This window comes from Cervus elaphus, chromosome 5 (genome assembly GCF_910594005.1).
Source record: "Cervus elaphus chromosome 5, mCerEla1.1, whole genome shotgun sequence".
Taxonomy (NCBI): domain Eukaryota; kingdom Metazoa; phylum Chordata; class Mammalia; order Artiodactyla; family Cervidae; genus Cervus; species Cervus elaphus.
This window is the reverse complement of record NC_057819.1, coordinates 78,466,991-78,488,357: the sequence shown is the minus strand read 5'-3', so window position 1 is coordinate 78,488,357 and position 21,367 is coordinate 78,466,991. Positions and strand designations below refer to the sequence as shown.

The window sequence follows — 21,367 nt, the reverse complement described above, 5'->3', positions numbered from 1 at the left end:
CTCACTAAGGACTTAGTCTTTAGTCCTGCATGTAAAGCTCATCGAGGGCAGGAACTGGGTTTCCTAACTTTGAATCTATGGTACCTAACATTTTCACAACAAATAACTAGGCATTTCAGGGAAGAACACAAGCAGAGGTAAGGAAGGGTGTACAAAGACATGGGGCATTTTCAGGGGGTGGTCAAACATCACTGCACGTACCCCTACTGAGGGATGGTGTTTCTCAGAACTTGTATCCAATCCCAGCCTTTAGCTGGATGTCTCGCCTAAATCCACCTCTATCTGACCAGCTCCTTGGTCCTCGAGAGATAGCTTTTGGAACAGGCTGACTTGTTTCTTCCCCTTAGATCCTCATTCTAGCCCTGGTTTACCCTGCTGCACTATCCATCCTAGATCAACTTCCTGTGTCCCATCCTACCTAAACTCAACCTCAGAGCAGCATCGTGTCTTAGACCAAGCGCACCTGATGGCTGACACTTATGAAGATCAAATAAGACTGTGGATCTGAAAGAATTTCCTACTTCCTAAAATATTACAGCATAACATTTCCAAAGTGTCTAACAAGGGTTTTTAAATACACATTATATTATAGAGCTTCTCCATCTTTGGCTGCAAAGAATATAATCAATCTGATTTCAGTATTGGCCATCTGGTGATGTCCATGTGTAGAGTCATCTCTTACACTGTTGGAAGAGGATGTTGGCTATGACCAGTGCAAAGCTCTGTACAGTCAGCAAAAGCTCTATATATTCAGTAAGCTCTATACAGTCTATAGAGAAGACTGTATACAGTCAGCAAAAATAAGAAGCTCTATACAGTCAGCAAAAACAAGATCTGGAGCTGACTATGGCTCAGATCATGAACTCATTATTGCAAAATTCAGACTTTAATTGAAGAAAGTAGGGAAAACGACTAGACCATTCAGGTATGATCTAAATAAAATCCCTTATGATTATACAGTGGAAGTGACAAATAGATTCAAGGGATTTAAATCTGATATACAGAGTGCCTGAAGAACTATGGACAAAGGTGCATAACACTGTACAGTAGGCGGTGATCAAAACTATACCAAAGAAGAAGAAATGCAAAAAGGCAAAATGGCTGTCTTAGGAGGCCTTACAAATAGCTGAGAAAAGAAGAGAAGCGAAAGGCAAAGGAGAAAAGGAAGATATACCCATTTGAATGCAGAGTTCCAAAGAATAGCCAGGAGAGATAAGAAAGGTTTCCTCAGTGATCAATGCAAAGAAATAGAGGAAAACAATACAATGGGAAAGACTACAGATCTCCTCAAGAAAATTAGAGATACCAGGGGAACATTTCATGCAAAGACGGGCTCAGTAAAGGACAAAAATGGTGTGGACCTAACAGAAGCAGAAGATATTAAGAAGAGGTGGCAAGAATACACAGAAGAACTATACAGATAAGATCTTCAAAACCCAGATAACCATGATGGTGTGATCACTCACGTAGAGCCAGATATCCTGGAAAGCGAAGTCAAGTGGGCCTTAGGAAGCATCACTATGACCAAAGTTAGTGGAGGTGATGGAATTCCAGTTGAGCTATTTCAAATCCTAAAAGATGATGCTGTGAAAGTGCTGCACTCAATATGCCAGGAGATTTGGAAAACTCATCAGTGGCCACAGGACTGGAAAAGGTTAGTTTTCATTCCAATCCCAAAGAAAGGCAATACCAAAGAATGTTCAAACTACTGCACAATTGTACTCATCTCACATGCTAGCAAAGTAATGCTCAACATTCTCCAAGTCAGGCTTCAACAGTATATGAACCAAGAACTTCTAGATGTTCAAGTTGGATTTAGATAAGGCAGAGGAGCCAGAGATCACATTGCCAAAATCTGCTGGATCACAGAAAAAGCAAAAGAGTTCCAGAAAAACATCTACTTCTGCTTCACTGGCTACACTAAAGCCTTTGACTGTGTAAATCACAAACTGTGGAAAATTATTCAAGAGATGGACTACCAGAACATCTTACCTGCCTCCTGAGAAATCTGTATGCAAGTCAAGAAACAACAGTTAGAACTGGACAGGGAACAACAGACTGGTTCCAAACAGGCTGTATATTGTCACCCTGCTTATTTAACTTATATGCAGAGTACATTATGCAAAATGCTAGACTGAATAAAGCACAAGCTGGAATCAAGGTTTCAGAGAGAAATATTAATAACCTCAGATAGGCAAATGACACCACCCTTAAGGCAGAAAGCAAAGAGGCACTAAAGGGCCTCTTGATGAAAGTGAAAGAGGAGAGTGAGAAAGTTGGCTTAAAACTCAACATTCAGAAAACTAAGATCATGGCATCCAGTCCTATCAGTTTGTGGCAAATAGATGGGGAAACAATGGAAACAGTAACAGACTTTATTTTTGGGGGCTCCAAAATCACTGCAGATGATGACTGCAGCCATGAAATTAAAAGTCTCCTTGGAAGAAAAGCTATGACCAACCTAGACAGCATATTAAAAAAGCAGAGACAATACTTTGCTGACAATGGTCTGTCTAGTCAAATCTATGGTTTTTCCAGTAGTCATGCATGGATGTGAGAGTTGGACCTGAAAGAAAGCTGAGTAGTGAAGAACTGATGCTTCCAAACTGTGGTGCTGGAGAAGACTTGAGAGTCCTTTGGACTGCAAGGAGATCAAACCAGTCAATCCTAAAGGAAATAAATTCTGACTATTCAGTGGAAAGACTGATGCTGAATCTGAAACTCCAATACTTTGGCCACCTGATGTGAAGAACTGACTGGAAATGACCCTTAGCTGGGCAAGAGTGAAGGCAGGAGGAGAAGGGGATGACAGAGGATGAGATGGTTGGATGATATCACCAACTCAATGGACATGAGTTTCAGCGAGTTCTGGGAGTCAGTGATGGCCAGGGAAGCCTGGGGTCCATGAGGTCGCAAAGAGTTGGACACGACTGAGCAACTGACGAGTCTGTAATAATACTTAAACTACCATGCCCTGTTAGCACACATGGGACGAGGGCACCATTGAGCGCAGTTTGGACTTGATTGCAAACAGGCACTTACTATATTGGCTGTTGATGACAATAACTGAAATGATGGACTTAATACCAATGGTCAGGCTCACTGTTATTACTGGATTTGTTTTGTTTTCAATCCTGTACTCTAAATTCCATCTATATCCCCCAATACAAATTGTTCAACTCCTCTGTTTAGATGTTGAAAATGCAGCTTTCTATGGAAGAAGATCACTTATAGTTTCATGATAGAGTAAAAGTACTTAAATTGTTTAAGAATTAAGGTGGAGGTGACAAGGCCAGATATTTTCACAATTCTAAAACCTCAGAGTGTGGCTAAGTGACACAAAGAAATATTATTCTCTTGACAATAATCCATATTACGATGAACTCTTTAAAATGGTTTAGCACAGTTTCTTATTATGGAGGCTAAACTTACAAAGCATGTGATTTTGCACAGGTTAACTTCATTTCAAGGGTTTTTTAAAGCTGGAAAGCTGCCTAAATTGAAAGTGATTTTGAGGAATTACCAGTGAGTGTTAACACAGAGGGCTAGAATACCACTGCAAGGGGAAATGAGGACACATCATCCTGTACAAAGTACCCATTCAAAACTGAAAGGAAAAGTTTGATGGGATAGTTTTGCTAATTTTAATATCTTAGTGTATTTACTTTACTGTTTATCAGCACATTTGTAATAGGTTAGTCCAAAGAAGAGACTTTATAAATTACTGTGAATCCTTCCTCTCCTACAATGTCTCCTAACTGGGGAGGCTGGAGAGGAAGGAAACCAGGCACACTCACTGGAGGGGTGAGTGCAGGTGCAAGCTTTCTTAGATGACTTAAAAAATTCTCACGCTTGAAATATTATTGCATGGACATGCATATACATGGACATTCTGCTGAACTGATAACATAAAATAAGCAAAAGTAAAATGTTCAAGAAGATGTAGTTATAGACTCTGAACAATCAGTATTAGAAAGTTCCACCAGAAAGTCATCCTTGATAGTAAGCTTTATTAGGCACTTTATATCAACAAATCAATACCTGATCTTTCTCCAAATACAAAATAATGCCATAAAACATTGCTTACCTTATGTTCACAATATACTCCTCTGTACACAACTGGGAAACACACCCTTAGCACCAAACATGCACATACAAGAGAAAAAATGAAACTGAAGCCACAGAGGGTTAGTTTCCATGCTTCAGGTACACATTTCACACCTGGCTGTTTTGTAAAAACATCCAGAACCAACGCTTCTAAAATGCAAAAAGTGCCTGGCAAAAAGTAAGTATTCAATAAAGATCATGGTTGTTGTTTGTTTTTTTCTTTTTTTTTTTTTAATTTTTAATAATTAGGGCTTTCTGAATAAATACTGTAAGAAAAACTTGGAATTCTTCCTGTGATGCTGGAATGGGGCCATTTGTGTGTGTGCCATTCAATTTTATGTCCTAGTGAGCATGGTGACTAAAGAGCTTTGACATAATCAGTATGATGAGATAATCCCAGATTTACAGGCTAGGCGAACATTCTCGTATTAGAAATATTTCCTCTCTGATTTGTGTGCTTGGTAATTCAACTGAGAAGAGAGGGAATAAATCAGCCCTGTTGACTCTGTTTAATTAATAAAGACTCCACAGTTCACAAAGTGAGATGCTGCTACTTACTATGGAAAATTTAGAGGTCTGGAAAATAAATGAGGCTGACTATGAAACATGAAAATCTTCCATTTGAACATATAGTACCTCTGGCAACTCTTCCTGCAGAGAGTGCATCTGACCTGATTTGGGGAGCAATCAACAGCAGTTCAGATATATCTGAAAATCTAAAAAGCCTAACACTACTTGCCTCTGAATGATTGCCAAACCTACTGTTAAAAACAGTAATATTTGAGCCAGGAAGATGACAGCGTTGTATGTTTTCTTTTACAATATTAGAATTTGAAAGACATATTTTAGAGCTTATTAAAAAACCCCTAAGAGAACATGCTTTATTTTACTGGCAAAGAAATACAAGTCAATTATTTAAATCCCATTATAATTACCCTCCTTATGTTTCTTACCTCCTAGCATGCAAAATGCTTTCTTTCAAAATAAAAATTTAGGAGAGCTTATTAAGAGAAAAGTGGTTTAAAGATAAAAAAGTGCACTAGTTTTGTAGAAATTCATTTTTATAATAGTCTGTGATGACGAAAGAGGTTCTTTTGTTAATCTTTCATTGTAAATGATACTATTTATATGTCATTGGGAGTTTAACAACATTGCATGCATTATTTTATCTATTTAAGATAAATCTGAAGAACAATAAGTCAAAATAACTATGATTTTTTTATGAAGGGAAGAGTAATATTATGTATATAATATTTGTATGAATCAGAAAATAAAGACAAATAAGTATGTTAATCCAAAAAGTTTCTGGCACCAGTATCTTGGAATCACTGAGAAATTTTAAGAGCTGGCCATAAACTGTAAGTAGTAATGAAAATTTTAAACAGTTAATAAAAAACATTCCCAATTGAAAACAAATCAAAAGGCAAGAATAAAAAGTGAACCATGTCAATAGACATAAAAAAGTCACCAAACCTTGGTGACGCAGTATGTAATATTGTCAGACACTGTTTATGAGAATGACTACATATTAGTAATAGAAAGTATCCATTCCAAAACATGTTAAAGAGAAAATTGCAAGCAGCTTGTTCCCACTGATATAAAGAGTTCCCTCTTACATAATTTGGAAATATACCCCTAAAATCAAAATGAAAATTTCTCATTAATGAACTCTGTAAATATCACAGAATACTTTGAGAATTTTGCAAGTAGGCATTTGGAAATCCGGTGAGCCTCTGATCAAATATTAGCAGGATCCCAAATCTCTATGGTTCTGAAGACAAGTTTTATTTCTATTGTATATTTATGGCATTCTCTATAAAAAAATACATACGATATATTTTAAAATTTAAAAATCCAATTAATTAAAAGATCTTTAGGCCTATTTATTACATTATGTACAAGAATCTAAAGCTACAGTAATATATTACTTATGGAATTATTATTGGAATATTGGAAAAAATTATTATTGGAATATTGGAAAAAATTACTATGCCACTAGACTTATAAAAAATGAATACTGAAAAGCCCTGGAAAAGTATGAATTATATTTTTTCAAGTAATACACACAGGCTTAGATTGCTGTCAATTATTGTATAGCCAAAAACATCCCAAGTCTAAAGCTACAATGAATTTTTCAAAAAGAAGCTGTTTTATGGTCTCAGATGACGGGTTTGGGTAACTTTCAAAAACTGATATAGTTTTTGATGATTATAGGATAAAAAATTTCAGAAGATATCTAAGAACACGTCCAACTGATACTAGTACCTAGACACTGAACTATTAGATACTAATAAGCAATTTTATAGACTGTTATAGTTGGTGTAACTGTACATTCTAACGTACCCTTTGGCGTGTCTGCCAAAGTTTATGTGCTCCGTTCCACACTGCAGAGTTGTCACCAGGAGGCAGCTCCCAGGCAGAGACTGCATTTCTCAGCTCCCCTTACATCCTTATGTGAGCTAGTGTTACTCTAAAGGACTACAAGAGAATATTTCAAGATGAGGCCGTGACTATTATTTTCCCAGTAAATATATGTACAAATTTTTATAAAGCAAAGACCTTGTCTTTCTAAAATACAAAATCCAGGCAATAAATACATATTTTCAGGCTACTCTACATATGTCAGTAATTAAAAGACTTTGTCAGACTATAGATTAATGGAAACTAAATTTAATTAGAAATAAGTCTGCAAGACCATTGCCAAAGTTTCCATATTAAATTCCAACTTATGAGTAGAAGTAGATGAAATATAGAAGTTATTTTAATTTTTAATGTTATTATAATAAAATGATAAGAATTATAATACAAGTTGTAAGGCTTTCATTTAATTTATCCAATAAAATATGTTTAATAAACTTCTGACTAAATGTATTAATTACCAAATTCCAAATCCTAAACAAAACTAAAATCATTTGAAATATATAGTTTCAACTAATTTTATACTAATCCTAATATTATTTTCCTATCATAGTTAAGCTGACTACACTAAAAGATAAAGATATAAATACACATATTATGTTAGAGAAGAACAGCATCACAAAACTGGAGACTTTGAGGGGTTCCATATGAGACCATCTTTAAACTCCTGAGGTATTTTATCAGTGTTACGGACTCCATAATCCTAAGTGCAAAAGGTACTTGAGAGTGAGTGCTATAAGACAGAAACCTTCAATTACAGTAAAAAATTATGGGATAAAAACCAAATATGCCACCAGCCCTTACAGTTTTCTCATGAACTTTACATACTGATGGTTTCTAATGGTACCACCTCGGCTTTGTGAATAAACCGGCTTAACTGATTTTTAGAATCTTGTTTTATGCTTATATTTTATATATATCTTATATATCCTGATTTATATATTTACATATTTACATTTTATATATGGGCTTCCCCGGTGGTGCTAGTGGTAAAGAACCTGCCTGGCAATGCAGGAGACATGAGTCATGGGTTTGATCCCTGGGTCAGGAAGATCCCCTGGAGGAGGGCATGGCAACCCACTTCAGTATTCTTACCTGGAGAATCCCATGGTCAGAGGAGCCGGGTGGGATATATATTTATATTGTAAAGGAGAGATAGTTACATTTATTATCCTCATTTTATATCTGAGGAAGCTAAAATACATGAGAGGTGAAATAAATTACCCCAGGTAATAAAACTAGTAAATGTTAAAGCCAGGATCTGGATCCAAATCTGACTCCTGAGAATTTTACCACTGGGTTATATTCCTTTCTGAGGCTCTATTATATGGGTTGGTTTCAACAACAATATATATGGAGGCTCTGGGATGGATTGAGACCACTTGAAAAGAGCTCTTTAGCTTTACAAGATGCAATGTATTGATTGATTGGAGAAGGAAATGGCAACTCACTCCAGTATTCTTGTCTGGAGAATTCCATGGACAGAAGAGCCTGATGGGCTACAGTCCATGGGGTCATGACTTGAATGTACTTCATATGACTGATTAATTCAATGATCACAGACTATATCTCGGAAGCATTTTAAAAGCTTAAAATTTTATACAAAATTCATAAAAACTTCATTCAGTATAAATAAAAATTATGTGTGATGCCTGCTTCCCAAGCAGACTTAAAACTTTTCACATCATGTGGCAACTGAAAAAACTGAAGCTAAGAGTCCCAGTGCCCTGTCCAAGGTCACACAGTAGCAGAGTAGACCACGCAGACCTGGCCTGAAATTGTGTATTGCCCAGGCAGCAAGTGGATGACGACAGAGGATGAGATGGTTGGATGGCATCACTCGCTCAATGGACATGAGTTTGAGCAAGGTCTGGGAGATGGTGAAGGACAGGGAAGCCCAGCATGCTGCAGTCCATGGGACCACAAAGAGTCGGACGTGACTGAGCAACGGAAAAAGAGGCACTAACTGGATTACTTGTATGTCCCAGGCAAACTTTCTTAAACTCTGAGTCTTGGTTTCCCAATCTAGAAAACATAAGAACTGTCTTAACAGTGTTAGTAAATATAAAGAAAACATATAAATTCCCTAGTTTCATGCCTGACACATAATAGGTCTATCATAAGCATCACCCTTGCCCCTCCACTTTTAACTTTCTGTATTAGTTTTCTCTGGTTTCTCTCCCAGTAACACATGGCTGCAAAGAGAGTGCTTAAAAAATGCTGATTTACTGACTAATGGTTCTGTAGCTCAGAAGTCCAACATGGTTCTTACCATGCTCAAGTCAAGGTGTTGGCAAGGCTAAATTTCTTTCTGGAGGCTTTAGGACAGAATCCATCTCCTTTCCTTTCCAGCTTTTAAAGGCCACCCACATTCCATGACTTTCAGCCTCCATCTTCAAAGTCAGCCACGCAATATATCTCTGATCTTCTTCCGTTGTCATCTTTCCTTTGACTCTTTCCTTCGACCTCTCTTTTCCACTGTTGAGGACTCATGTGATTAGTTTGGTCACACATGGATAACCCAGGATAACCTCCTTATTTTAAAGTTGGCTGATTAGCAACCCTAATTCCACCTACAGCTTTAACGCCCCTTTGCCATGGAACCTAATATACTCAAACTTTCTGGGGATTAGCTCATTAATATTACTGGGGAGCTAATATTCCACTTTCCACACCCCCGTGCCCCATCAGCTACTTCTCCCACTGCAGACTACGTCTTAAGGGAAGGGGCACTGGGTATGTATTAATTCTTGCAATTTGCATTAAACTTGTTAAATATACAGCAAGAAAGATTATATGCTATATTGTACTGGAGATTATTGGCTGAAGAAAAAGGTACTAGAGATCTATGGAAAGTAATTTAAGGGAGAAGCCACTGTTATGGGATGAATTGGGTCCTCCGCTCCTCCCAGCTCTATGCTGCAGCCCTAAACCCTAATGTGGCTCTGGTGGAGAATGTGGCCTTTGTGGAGATGATTAAGATTAGGTGAGATCATGGAGGTAAGACCCTGATCCAGTGAGATTAGTGTCCTTGTAAGAATAGGAAGACACTCTAGATCTTTCTTTCCATGAACAGAGAAGAGGCCTTGTGAGGACACAGCGAGAAGGCAGTTGTCTACACCCAGAAGAGGGGCCTTGCAAGATGTGAATCCTGATGGCATCTTGATCTTGGCCTTCTAGCCTCCAGAACTGTGAGAAAAAAGTCCTCACCCAGTTTAAGCCACCCAGTCTGTCGTATTTTGTTATGGAAGCCCTAGCAGACTAATACAGCGACCAAATTTGGAAGGGAAGGGAAAGTGACAAAAAAGAGTATTTATTGAGCAATTTAAATAAAGGGTCTTGGAGGCAGAAAAGATTACACATTTGGCTAAATGAAAATATTTAATATAACCCTATAAATACCATAAATAATATAAACAAATAAGGCTCATTCACTAATCAAGATATTCATGGTTAAATCAATACTGAATGAGAAAAGCAACTTGTAAGATGATACATACAAAAAAATATGTAGGGTAAACTGTCCCTCTTGTACATTTAAAATACTGATATATACTAGTATGTCCTCTGCACATAAAAAGTATTACAAATATTTTAAGAATACATCTTAAATTCATAACAGCAATTGTCTTCAGGAATGGGATACGACAGAGAATGGAGAACAAAGCGGATTTCAGTTTGATCTAAAATGTCTTTTTAATTAAAAAATACTAAAAGAAAATATAATAAAATGTTAGTGGGTACTGGATAATAGTTTATTATTTTTCATACTGTTCTGTATTTTTAGAACTTTGAAAATTAAAAACAATTAAACAAAATATAAATCAAGAAAAAAGTATAACCCTAGAAAGGTAATGAATTTCCAAAGTACTTCACACAATCTCTAAAGATTTTTTTTTATATCTTTCTGATAAAATGCTAAAAAAACATGCTTCCTGCCTCAGTCATACCTGTCATTGGTTAAATGGGGGGAAAAAAGAGTTTGATGTTGTCTGCTTGGATCTGGATGCTTTATTCATTTCAGTGGGCTCCGGCATCCTGAGCAACCTTGGACAGCTGGCTGGCCTCCTGTCTGAATGACAGGTGCTCATCCCGTGCTGCATGCGGCTGCGCCCCGTGCCATATTTATAGAACATCCAGGGCAGCGTCTCGGGCTCCTGAGCACTGCTGTCTCTCTGCCGCTGTCACACGGCTCTGGCTGGCTGGGGAGGGGCATGGGGGTAGGTTTGGGCTGTTGGTTTCTATTTGCAACTGTGCAGATGCTCCCATTTAAAACTCCTCCACTGGCAAATAGCAGTAGAATAATATAGGGGAAGGTAGGGGAAACCAACATCTGTTATGCACTCACCTTGTGGTAGGTGAGTTAGTTTATGCAACTCTCAAAACTGGATAAACTGCTATCTTTGTTTTTCGATGGGAAATGGGAGTACAGACAATTGAAATAATATCAGTTACACCAAGTTTACCCTAAAAAATGGTGGCATAAACATTGAATACTAGGTCTGGGAAATTCCCTGGTGGTCCAGGAATTAGATTCCTGGTACGGGGAACTAAGATCCCACAAGCCACACATGCAGCAAAACAAAAAAACAAAACCAGCTCTTTCTGATACTAAGGCCCATATTTTCCCCCCAAAAACTGCTTCCTTAAAGATAGTATTCACTCATTTGATAAATATTAATATTTATTCAGTCCCTGCACCTACCAGGCACTGTACTAGTTACCGGATATTCTAAACCAGTTATCACATAGATGTGTACATCCAAACTAGTGGTTTCAATACCTTACAATTTACTCATAGCTAAGAAGCGTTTGGGGACAAACCGTTAAAAAGCTCCATCTTCCCAGTGCACGAGCCCCGAGCACTTGTCTCATGCATCCAACCTGGGCTGGTGATCTGTTTCACCCTTGATAATATACATTTTTCGACGCTGTTGGGGGAATACATGTAAATCCATGGTTGATTCATGTCAATGTATGGCAAAAACCACTCCAATATTGTAAAGTAATTAGTCTCCAACTAATAAAAATAAATGGAAAAAAAAAGAAAAAAAAGCTCCATCTTCCCTCCCTCAAGTCCCCCGCGGGTTTCTTCATTATAGTTTTATTAAGAATGAAATGCCCAGGATTGAGGCACCTACCCCATTGCTCCTTACTGACGCTAAAGTTAAGGGCATAGAAATTGCCCTAACAGTTCATCAAGTGAGACTTAGACTTTAGAGGTCTGTCTGTGGGTTTTTCTTAACTCATTCAAAATTAATCAAAGCAGCCAAATTAATGAGGTCTTCAGAGGGAGGGTTCTTGACAGTATATAGTAAAGTGGAGTTAAAATCATCTGCCAAGCAGCACGGGAGAACTTTCAGACATAGGGAACAGAGTGTTGGACACGGGGTGGGGGGACGGAGTGGGGCGGAGGAGGGTATTCACAGAGGGTATCATGGAAACATACGCACCACCGAATGTAAGGTGGACGCCAGCGGGGATTCGCCGTATGACCCAGGGGACTCACGCTGGGGCTGCGACACTCTAGAGGGGCGGAGAGGGTGGGAGGAGGCCCCAGAGGGAGGGACGCGTGCACCTGTGGGGCTTCATGTCAGCGTGTGCACTTAGTCTCTCAGTCCTTCCCATGCCTCGCAAAACGGATCAGTATTGTAAAGCAATTATTCTTCCGTTAAAAATAAATAAATTAAAAAAAAAATCATCTGCCAAGGATTTAGGAAAAACACCCCTTCCTCGCCACCCTAACTTCCCTAATCTCCCTAATTTCTAGTCATGTTAGAATTACCTATTACAGACACTACGTGCATTATTTTATAAATGAGATGATGAATGTAACTTAAGCCTTTAATTAATACAGCAGGCTGACAATGACAAATTTCATTCATATGTAGGTTATGGTCTACATTTTTTCCTGCCTGGAAACAACCTGATAGGATATTCTACCCCAAGCTGGGCTTCCCTGGTGGCTCAGATGGTAAAGATTCTGCCTGCAATGCAGGAGACCTGGGTTTGATCCCTGGGTTGGGAAGATCCCTTGGAGAAGGGAATGTCTACCCACTCCAGTATTCCTGCCTGGAGAATCCCATGGACAGAGGAGCCTGGTGGGCTACAGGCCATGGGGTCACAAAGAGTTAGACATGACTGACTAAAACTTTAACACCCCAAATTCAGACAATCATTTAGAGTAGCTAATGAACTCTGACTAGAAAGATATGAGAAAAACATGCCCATTGGAAATCAGCTTTCCTTTGAAGTCATAAAGGAAAAGCTCTTATATACTGAACTTGTTTTGGGGGGAGGCATCACTGTTTAACTTTTCATTCCTACCTCAGTTTGCATTATTCACTGCTCATCCCACAGAGTTCCTGTGTTGGCAACATGCTGTGGAAGACCAGAGACCACAAGATGTGGCACATGTCCCACATGCCTCTTCCCCTGGCGTCCACAGCAGACACTGCTGATGAATCAAGACACACATCAGTGAGGTTGAATGTGGCCTCAGAATTCTTCATAAGCAACACTTGAGAAAGTGAGTTGAAATCTATTTGCCTTCTCTGCTATAGACAGAAACTTCTGTTTTATTTAGAAATCACAGACTCCTCAGGTTTTACTGATATGCAGTGGTAATGCTGGAAGTTAATATCTCCTATGTAATGGAGAACAGGTTTTATAATATGTGGAGTGCTATCTCAGATTTCAGGATCTGATATAAAGGTGTATCAACAAAAAGGAATTATAAGTCAAGTATGAGTCACTTTTAAAAACCAATGATTATGAAAGAGACACGTGCACCCCAATGTTCATCACAGCTCTGTTTATAATAGCCAGGACATGGAAGCAACCTAGGTGCCCATCAGCAGACGAATAGATAAGGAAGCTGTGGTACATATACACCATGGAATATTACTCAGCCATTAAAAAGAATTCATTTGAATCAGTTCTAATGAGATGGATGAAACTGGAGCCCATTAAACAGAGTGAAGTAAGCCAGAAAGATAAAGACCAATACAGTATACTAACGCATATCTATGGAATTTAGAAAGATGGTTACGATAACCCTATATGCAAAACAGAAAAAGAGACACAGATGTACAGAACAGACTTTTGGACTCTATGGGAGAAGATGAGGGTGGGATGTTCTGAGAGAATAGCATTGAAACAAGTACACTATCAAGGGTGAAACATATCACCAGTCCAGGTTGGATGCATGAGACAAGTGCTCAGGCCTGGTGCACTGGGAAGACCCAGAGGGATGGGATGGGGAGGGAGGCGGGAGAGGGGATCGGGATGGGGAACACATGTAAATCCATGGCTGATTCATGTCAATGTATGGCAAAAACCACTACAATATTGCAAAGTAATTAGCCTCCAACTAATAAAAATAAATGGAACAAAAAAAAAACCAATGATTATACCTACTTGAAAAAAATCAGCAACAGTACAACTTAATGTTTCAAGCAAGAATATGATATTGAGGTTTTTGTGTTGTTTATACAGATGTATAGATTATATAATACTTTAATTATTACTATATTACACATACTACATTGTCAAACAGCACTGTGGCAGGCATCCTCCAGGACAGCCCTGTACCTTCTGGCATGCACACTCTTATGCAGCTGGCTCCTACACTGTACCGGGGATGGTCTGTGTGAACAGTAGCGTGTGGCAGAAAGTAAGGTGCTCACTTCCGAGACTGGTTATAAAAGACTCTGCAGTTTTTGTTTCGGTGTTTCCCTTTCTCTCACTGTTTCTCTTGCCCCTTGCTCTGAGGAAGCCAGCGGCCAGGTTTGTGCAGCCCTATGACCCTTTCAATGGAGAGAGGGCCAGGTACAGTGAGGAACTGAAACCTCACATGTGAGCTGGAACAAATACTCCAGCCCCACTAAGCTGCTCTTCAATTCCCAGACCCAGTTGCTTGATTACAACTTCATGAGAAACCCAGACAGACAGAGGATCAGAATGATCTAGCAAAAGCACTTCTGGTTCTTGACCCTCTGAAACTTGGGTAAGAAAATAAATGTTTACTGTTTAAGGCTGCAAAATTTGTGGGAATTTATTAAGCAGCAATAGAGAATTAATACATGAAATCAAGGCTATTGATCACAGTGAATCTCTATTATTTTTCAATAGAAAAAAAGAGTTCAATGAAAGCAATGTAGCAGCTATTCTAGTTTGTAATATTTAAGTTCATTTTTTATTATTAAACATAGGTCTTATGATAATTTTGTTAAATTATAACATGCAAAGTGTATGAACTTTTAAAGTGGAATCATGTCAAAAAACTATTGTAAATATGTAATAGTATATAACTACAAATGGAAGATAAGAAGTTGGGTGGTAAGATGGTCAGATTCACTAGATAATCTCATTATAGCAACATCAAGATAACTGGCATTTTGTCATTGAATAGAAGAATGCTGTAATTCTTTCTCTAATGAGAAAAGAAGAAAAATTTCCCTTGAATGCATTGATATATATAGCAAGTGGGTAAGCTCTGCCTATTTGCATATGTGAATATAAATATTTGCATATACACATATACATATATAGAAGTTTGTTAATTCCATGAAATGCTGGCTCTAACAATGCCAGCATTTTGACTGTATTTGTTTACACCAGGTAAAATGCTTTCTTCTCTTGTGTCAGAATGTAAGCAGATGACTAGCTACAAAGTGTTAATGCATGTGCAATGGACATGTGGGTGGATGGGAATATTCAGTGAGGACCATCTTCATCTAGGTGTTCTCAGGACAGCACTGACAGTTATTCCTTTGCCCGAGGCGAGGCTTCTACCAGATGGAACCATTCAGTTTCTGGCAAGACGCTGACAGGTGTCAATCTCAGGGAAGAGATTGTATGTACACAGACTATCATCTATGCCAATGTTCCCAAAAGGTGATTTCAGTCACTGTTCTTTTTAAGTAAAGGTGACAGAGGCAATGACCTGAGTTCATTACTTGCTATTCTTACCTCCAAAGTATGATTCATATGGTAAATGAACTACTCCTACTCAAAAGCTAACACAGTCTATCCAGGCTCAAAATTTTGGTTGGGATAGTGAGAAGATGAAAAAACAAAAATCTAAATAGGAAGACATAAAGTGGATACTTGCTTATTTGGACATTACTTATTTAGCAACCCACCTGAATGCAGCTAAGAGCTGAGATGCCATCATGGAGATGGCAGTGAGGAGGGAGTGAAGAGGCCTAACCTTGGCTCAAAGTGTATGCTCTGGGTCAGGTGTCATGATACACTCTTTACATACATAAACTCATTCATTCTGTGAGGAATTTACTCTATGAAGGGCTAATAGTCTTTCCATGTTATAAATGAAGACATTAAAGCCCAGAGAGGTTAAGCACGTATGCCGAGGTTGTTCAGCAATCCTATGCAGCCACCAGCATTTGAACCCAACTTGCTGCAAACCCAAAGTCCAGGGTCTTCTTTTCCCTACACCAGATGGCCTTCCTCAAACAAATGCACCAGCATTGGAACTTACACATCTGATTCACATACAATCCCCTGTAGACTCACACTTCAGGACTGGTGGCGGTTTAGTCACCAAGTTGTGTCAGACTCTGGCGGCTCCATGGATGGCAGCCCACCAGGATCCTCTGTCCATGAGATTATCCTGGCAAAAATACTGGAGCGGGTTGCCATTTCCTCCTCCAGGGGATCTTCCTGACCCAGGGATCGAACTCAGGTCTCCTGCATTGCAAGTGTATTCTTTTACACCTTCAGCACTCAAGAACTATTTACAAGCAATTCAAATTAGTCTGATTATTTGGCATCCTGTCTTCCTCAAATAAGAAACTCCTGGGGAAGACGGTAAAGTGTGGAGAGGATAAAAAAGGGGAATGGAGATAAGGAGATGGCCAGGCATGCTGAGAGCATGGAGAGATGACAGTTGTGTCTCTATTCTAGCTTATACTGCTCAATATTCCCCTGCAGAACTCACTGAATTGTGTATAAGATTGATGTTCATAATGATTTTGTTCACTGATCTTGGTATAAGAAGGTGGGGAAGCATGCGGTACTTTTAGAATAAGACATCCATTAAGAATAATTAAACTAAAATAAATGTTGGTGCTGGATGGTAAGCACCCCATTCCTCCATGAGACAAGTGTAGAATTCTAACTTAATCAAGATCTGTTTAAAAAATTTTTCTGGTCACATGTAAACATACCATGTTAAAATAGGGAGATGGAGAGGTGCAGCATGTTTTGGGGGGATGGCTTGGACTCAGACAACCCTGGATCTGTATCTTGACTCTGAAATTTTACTACTGCATGACTTGGACAAGTTTAGCCTCTTTTCCAGTTTCTCCAATTGCAACAGAGAGACAAGGATACCCACCACTATCCTTTAAAAAATCTTATCTCTTTTCTGCTTTTGGTAGGAGTTAAGATTAAGGTCAAGGAGGAGAACTCCCTAAGGAATGTGTTTCCTATGACTGGAGTGGACTACACAAATGCAGTGTCTCTTTCTGTTTCTTCACAGAGACTGAGATAGATCTCAAGGCAGTCAAAGGGATTGCTTACTTCTCTTTCCTCCTCTCCTTGGATGCTATTCTCCTTTGTAGCAGAGGCCCAGCCTGAGGCTACTGTTGCAGCCCACAAAGGACAGCGGCTTAAACCTCTGGGTCCCAGGTGATGGGGCGCACTCACTCTCACGCCTCTCCCCTCCCTTTCCTTGGTGGTGGGTGGTGGTGCCCTTAGCATCCTTCCCTCCCAGGGCACTGCGTAGGCTCTGACACAGCTCTGTGTCAGGATACTGACAGGTGGCTAAGGCTCAGCTAGGGTGAAGGAGTCCCCCACTGTGTCCAGACTCCTTTACCGACATTTTTCAAAGGCCACTGAATTAAGAACCCTGGTTTACAGTGAAGGCTAGTTTGCCTTTCTTTGATGGAGCACTTCTTTTGGGGATCTTCTAGGAGATAGGCATGGTTGACAGCAGGATGCAGCTCACCACCATCATATCATCCTATGATCGGGATGGGGAATAAGTGTAAATAAAAAAAAAAAAAAAAACTAAAAAAAAAAAAAAAAAAAAAAAAAAAAAAAAGAGCTGAGCAATGTCCACTTTCCACACTGTTAGGAAGATTACTTGATATAATGCATTAAAAAAAACACCTAACAGATGCCTAGTTGCTGAGCATCATCCCCCATCCCTACACTTTTTCCCGTATGTATCACAAAGTGAACATAAGAAAGAAAAGTGAAGTGGAACTTGCTCAGTCGTGTCCAACTCTTTGTGACCCCATGGACATTCTCCAGGCCAGAATACCGGAGTGGGTAGACTTTCCTTTCCCTTCTCCAGGGGATCTTTCTGACCCAGGAATCAAACTGGAGTCTCCTGCATTGCAGGTGGATTCTTTCCCAATTGACATAAGAAAGAAATCCTATGCAAATTTGAATGTGGTTTTTCATTTTCTTGCCATCCCTACACAATAGTGATTCAAGTCTTTCAGGAAATAAACATACTTAAAACAGCATATTGAAGCAAAATGTTCCTTCCGGAAGAATTACGATTTGGGAAGTGACCCTAAATGTAATCTGTACATGGAATTTCTGAGTTCTTTGCTCCAAAAGTCCCTTTCTCCTTCATATGTTATAAGCTACACCTTTGCTTTGTTAACTACTTTTTGCTAGAGACCGAAAGAAAAATGAATCAAGAAAATACTTTGCCAGGGTTACCCCTAGCTTTTCCTTAAATGTTTTTAAAATATGAAGCTTTTGAATTTTTAAATGTTTTAAATGTCATACAATTTTTCCTGTTCTTTTTTCCACCATGATTTTTTCTCCATATTGCAAATTAATGACGACTATCTTACTAGGCATCTATTGTGTTCAAAATTTTACGGTAGGTGCTTAACATTTAACAACTCTACAAAGCAGGTAAAATCCCCCTTATTTTTTGATGAGAAAACTGAGATGAAGAGAGATGTGGGAATCTGTGTAAAATCACAAAACTTAAAAATTCAAAATGTGGATATTGCTTAGAAAAATACTTCTACATTTGAAAGAGCAGCAAGGACACATCTCTCTTTTCCACCCCACGTGCATATCAAGGATCATTTGCTTAAGAAAAGGCCGTGTAAGAAAGTCTCTTGAGATCTATAGACTGTTGGGAGCCCCCTTTGTGTTCTCCTAACTCCAACTCTGACATGAGAAGAGTTACCCAGAACACAGTTGAAGTACAGCTAGAAAACGCATTTCTGTCAAGACTTTAAGAGAAAGGTCTCTCTCATTGACAGTCTAGTACAGCAGAAAGAATCCTGGTGGCAGAAGACTTGGATTCTCTCCTGGTGTGGTGATGTAGTTAGTTGTGGATTTTTGGGCAACTTCTCTAGTTACTTATTTTCTTCTTCTTTAAATGAAGGATGTTCTGAGAGTCCACTGAGATGGGATCTGTTCTTACACTGTCTCATTTATCTATTCAGTTATATATTGAATGTTTTTCTTCCCTATTAAGTAAATTCCCTAATATCAGAGAAACAGTCTATATACTTCACTACAGTATGGAATATTGCCTGCCACACAGCAAATGCTCAAAGAATCTTTGCAGAATGAATGAACTGTATATACTGTAAAGCATGAAAAATGTGATTATTAGTATTATTGTTAATAAGTTTTAAGACACAAAACAGATTTTTTCAATAGATATTAACTTTGCATAAATATTAATACTTTTAGCCAGAAATGAATTCAGGCAGCCAACATCTGGGTTTAAGTGACAGTCTTGTTCCAATTTTTTGATGTTTCCCTTGAATTGATTATCAGGTTTTCTCCTCCCTAAATGGTATTAACATTTAAATCACATGAGATGAAAATGGTGAAGTTTCATTTCTTGTTACTAATTTTTGTAACCTCCAAGAGGGTTTCTTGGTTTTACTGATTATTCTGCAACTTCCAGGTTCTCTCCAGATGTGAAGAAAACTGCTTACTTGGTTGGGATGCTTGTACTTACTTGATGAAGTACTTGATTCCATCTGCTGTGTAAGCTTCCTCCCACCCGTAAGGTAGACCTACAGTGAAAGGAAACCAAAAATACATTTAATAAGATGATAAAGATAACTTTATTTCCTGGGCACAAAATTCCCACAGCTTTACAATTATTTGAGTATGTTTCTTGTATAAGATAATTGTCTAGAAAGGAGGAATTAAAACAATTCAGATGAGCTTTCCTATTCAGCATCTTAGAACACAATAAATAAGTCTTCAGTTAACAATCTGCTTTAGTTGATTAAATGGATTATGACTTCTCATTTACATGTGGTGAGCATTTTTGTCAGCAGGATTCATGCAAAAACTTGTGGTGCAGCGGATGGTTTTTGCCTGGAGGCAGAAGGATGGACAAGATGGCCTCTGCTTATCTATTTGGGCTCAAAGTTTCTTTAATTGGCTCCCTTTGCATTCTTCCACTCAGTTCTACAGGGAATTGCTATATGAGTGCCAGATCAGCAGGGGTTTGCAAGTAGCTCTTGCACAAGACAAAATACCTTATGAAATCTGAAAGCTTAGCAAAGTGATTTACCTTGGATTGTGGTATTTTATTTCATTAATTAAGAATTTTGTGCACTAAACATAAATGGCCAAATAATTTGCTAAACTTAGCTTCCATTTCTGTAATGGGGTTGAGAATAATTAGTCAGATGTAAAGAAATGCAGACTGAAGTAAGCAAGCAATTATTTGACCGTATTTCTGTAAATAAGTACATTTTTATCCTCATCATGCCAACAGAACAGGTTCAGGTTGAGGCAGCCCATTCTCTTATATTCCAGTTATGGGTAGTATGGCCTTCCCAGGAGCCACACTAGAGGTAAAGAATCTGTCTGCCAATATAAAAGGTGTAAGAGACATTTGATCTCTTTCTGGATTGGGAAGATCCCCAGGAGAAGGAAATGGCAACCCGCTCCAGTATTCTTGCCTGGAAAATTCCACGGACACAGGAGCCTGGTGGGCTGCAGTCCATGGGGTTGCAAAGAGTTTACTGCTCATAGATGGGTGGTACTCCTTTAGAACACAGGGTTTCCATCCTTGGCTCCACCCCTGAGTACTATTAAGGATTGTAATTGACCTTTTGGATCAGTCTTTGGTACTGACTTATCAAGTCTCCTTTGAAGGGTATACGCTATATTAACACACCAAAGAACAGACTCATGGCACAGGTAGCTTACTTCTTTAGAAAGTAATTAAGCTATAACAACAAACCATTGACTTCACTTTCAAAGTCTCAGCAAGCAGCAGAGCAAAAATCAGGAAGAGCAACTATGAATGAAATAAAACCTTACTCGATCACCATTTACTTTGCATTCTTTGAGAACAGCTCTAAGTATGTTGTTTTTATAATTAAGAAAAACAGAACAAGCTTTATTTTATACTTACCTCCAATCTTTTAACACAAGTTGTATAAAATAAGACCTTGGCCCAAAATTCTATAATTATTTCCTCTGCAGATTAGTACAGGCCACCTAGGAGTTTCTTTTACTTATTAATAAATAAATGTTTCTATTTTAAGCAGAAAATAAGCATTTCTGGGGACTCATCATAAGCAAATGACTGGTTTCTTAAAAGCCCCTAAAGTGACACTGTATACATCTCTGCTAGTTTCATGGCCAGCACTCATTTAGTCAGACAGGCTGCGATCAACCATTGCTGCTGTTCCAGTTCATATAGATTTATCTTCTTTACGCTTTCTGCATCTTTGTTACAGATCACTTCATTCTTCATTGACAAGTCTCTCACTTGAAGGGAAGAATCTGATGACTATACACAAAAACCATGCTTCTACGACAAAAATGTTCAGAAATGCCAGGAATGCTAATCAATAAGGCA

The 21,367-nt window shown here is 38.6% G+C and overlaps 1 protein-coding gene across 8 annotated transcripts in view; it reads right to left on the bottom strand.

Annotated features, from left to right (window-relative positions):
* Positions 1-21,367, bottom strand: part of STXBP4 (syntaxin binding protein 4) — a 206,025-nt gene that overhangs the window by 6,661 nt on the left and 177,997 nt on the right. For 4 of the 8 annotated variants that reach the window (XM_043902705.1, XM_043902712.1, XM_043902707.1 and 1 more), the window contains 2 exons: positions 19,499-19,556; positions 8,798-9,003 (listed from right to left, as the gene is read on the bottom strand). In XM_043902705.1, coding sequence (XP_043758640.1) covers positions 8,808-9,003; positions 19,499-19,556 — 254 coding nt within the window. In that variant the 3' untranslated portion in view covers positions 8,798-8,807. Of the gene's footprint in view, positions 1-7,196; positions 7,219-8,797; positions 9,004-9,826; positions 10,728-11,349; positions 11,457-19,498; positions 19,557-21,367 lie in introns of those variants that run through there. The other 4 variants (XM_043902708.1, XM_043902706.1, XM_043902710.1 and 1 more) reach the window with 4 other exon arrangements.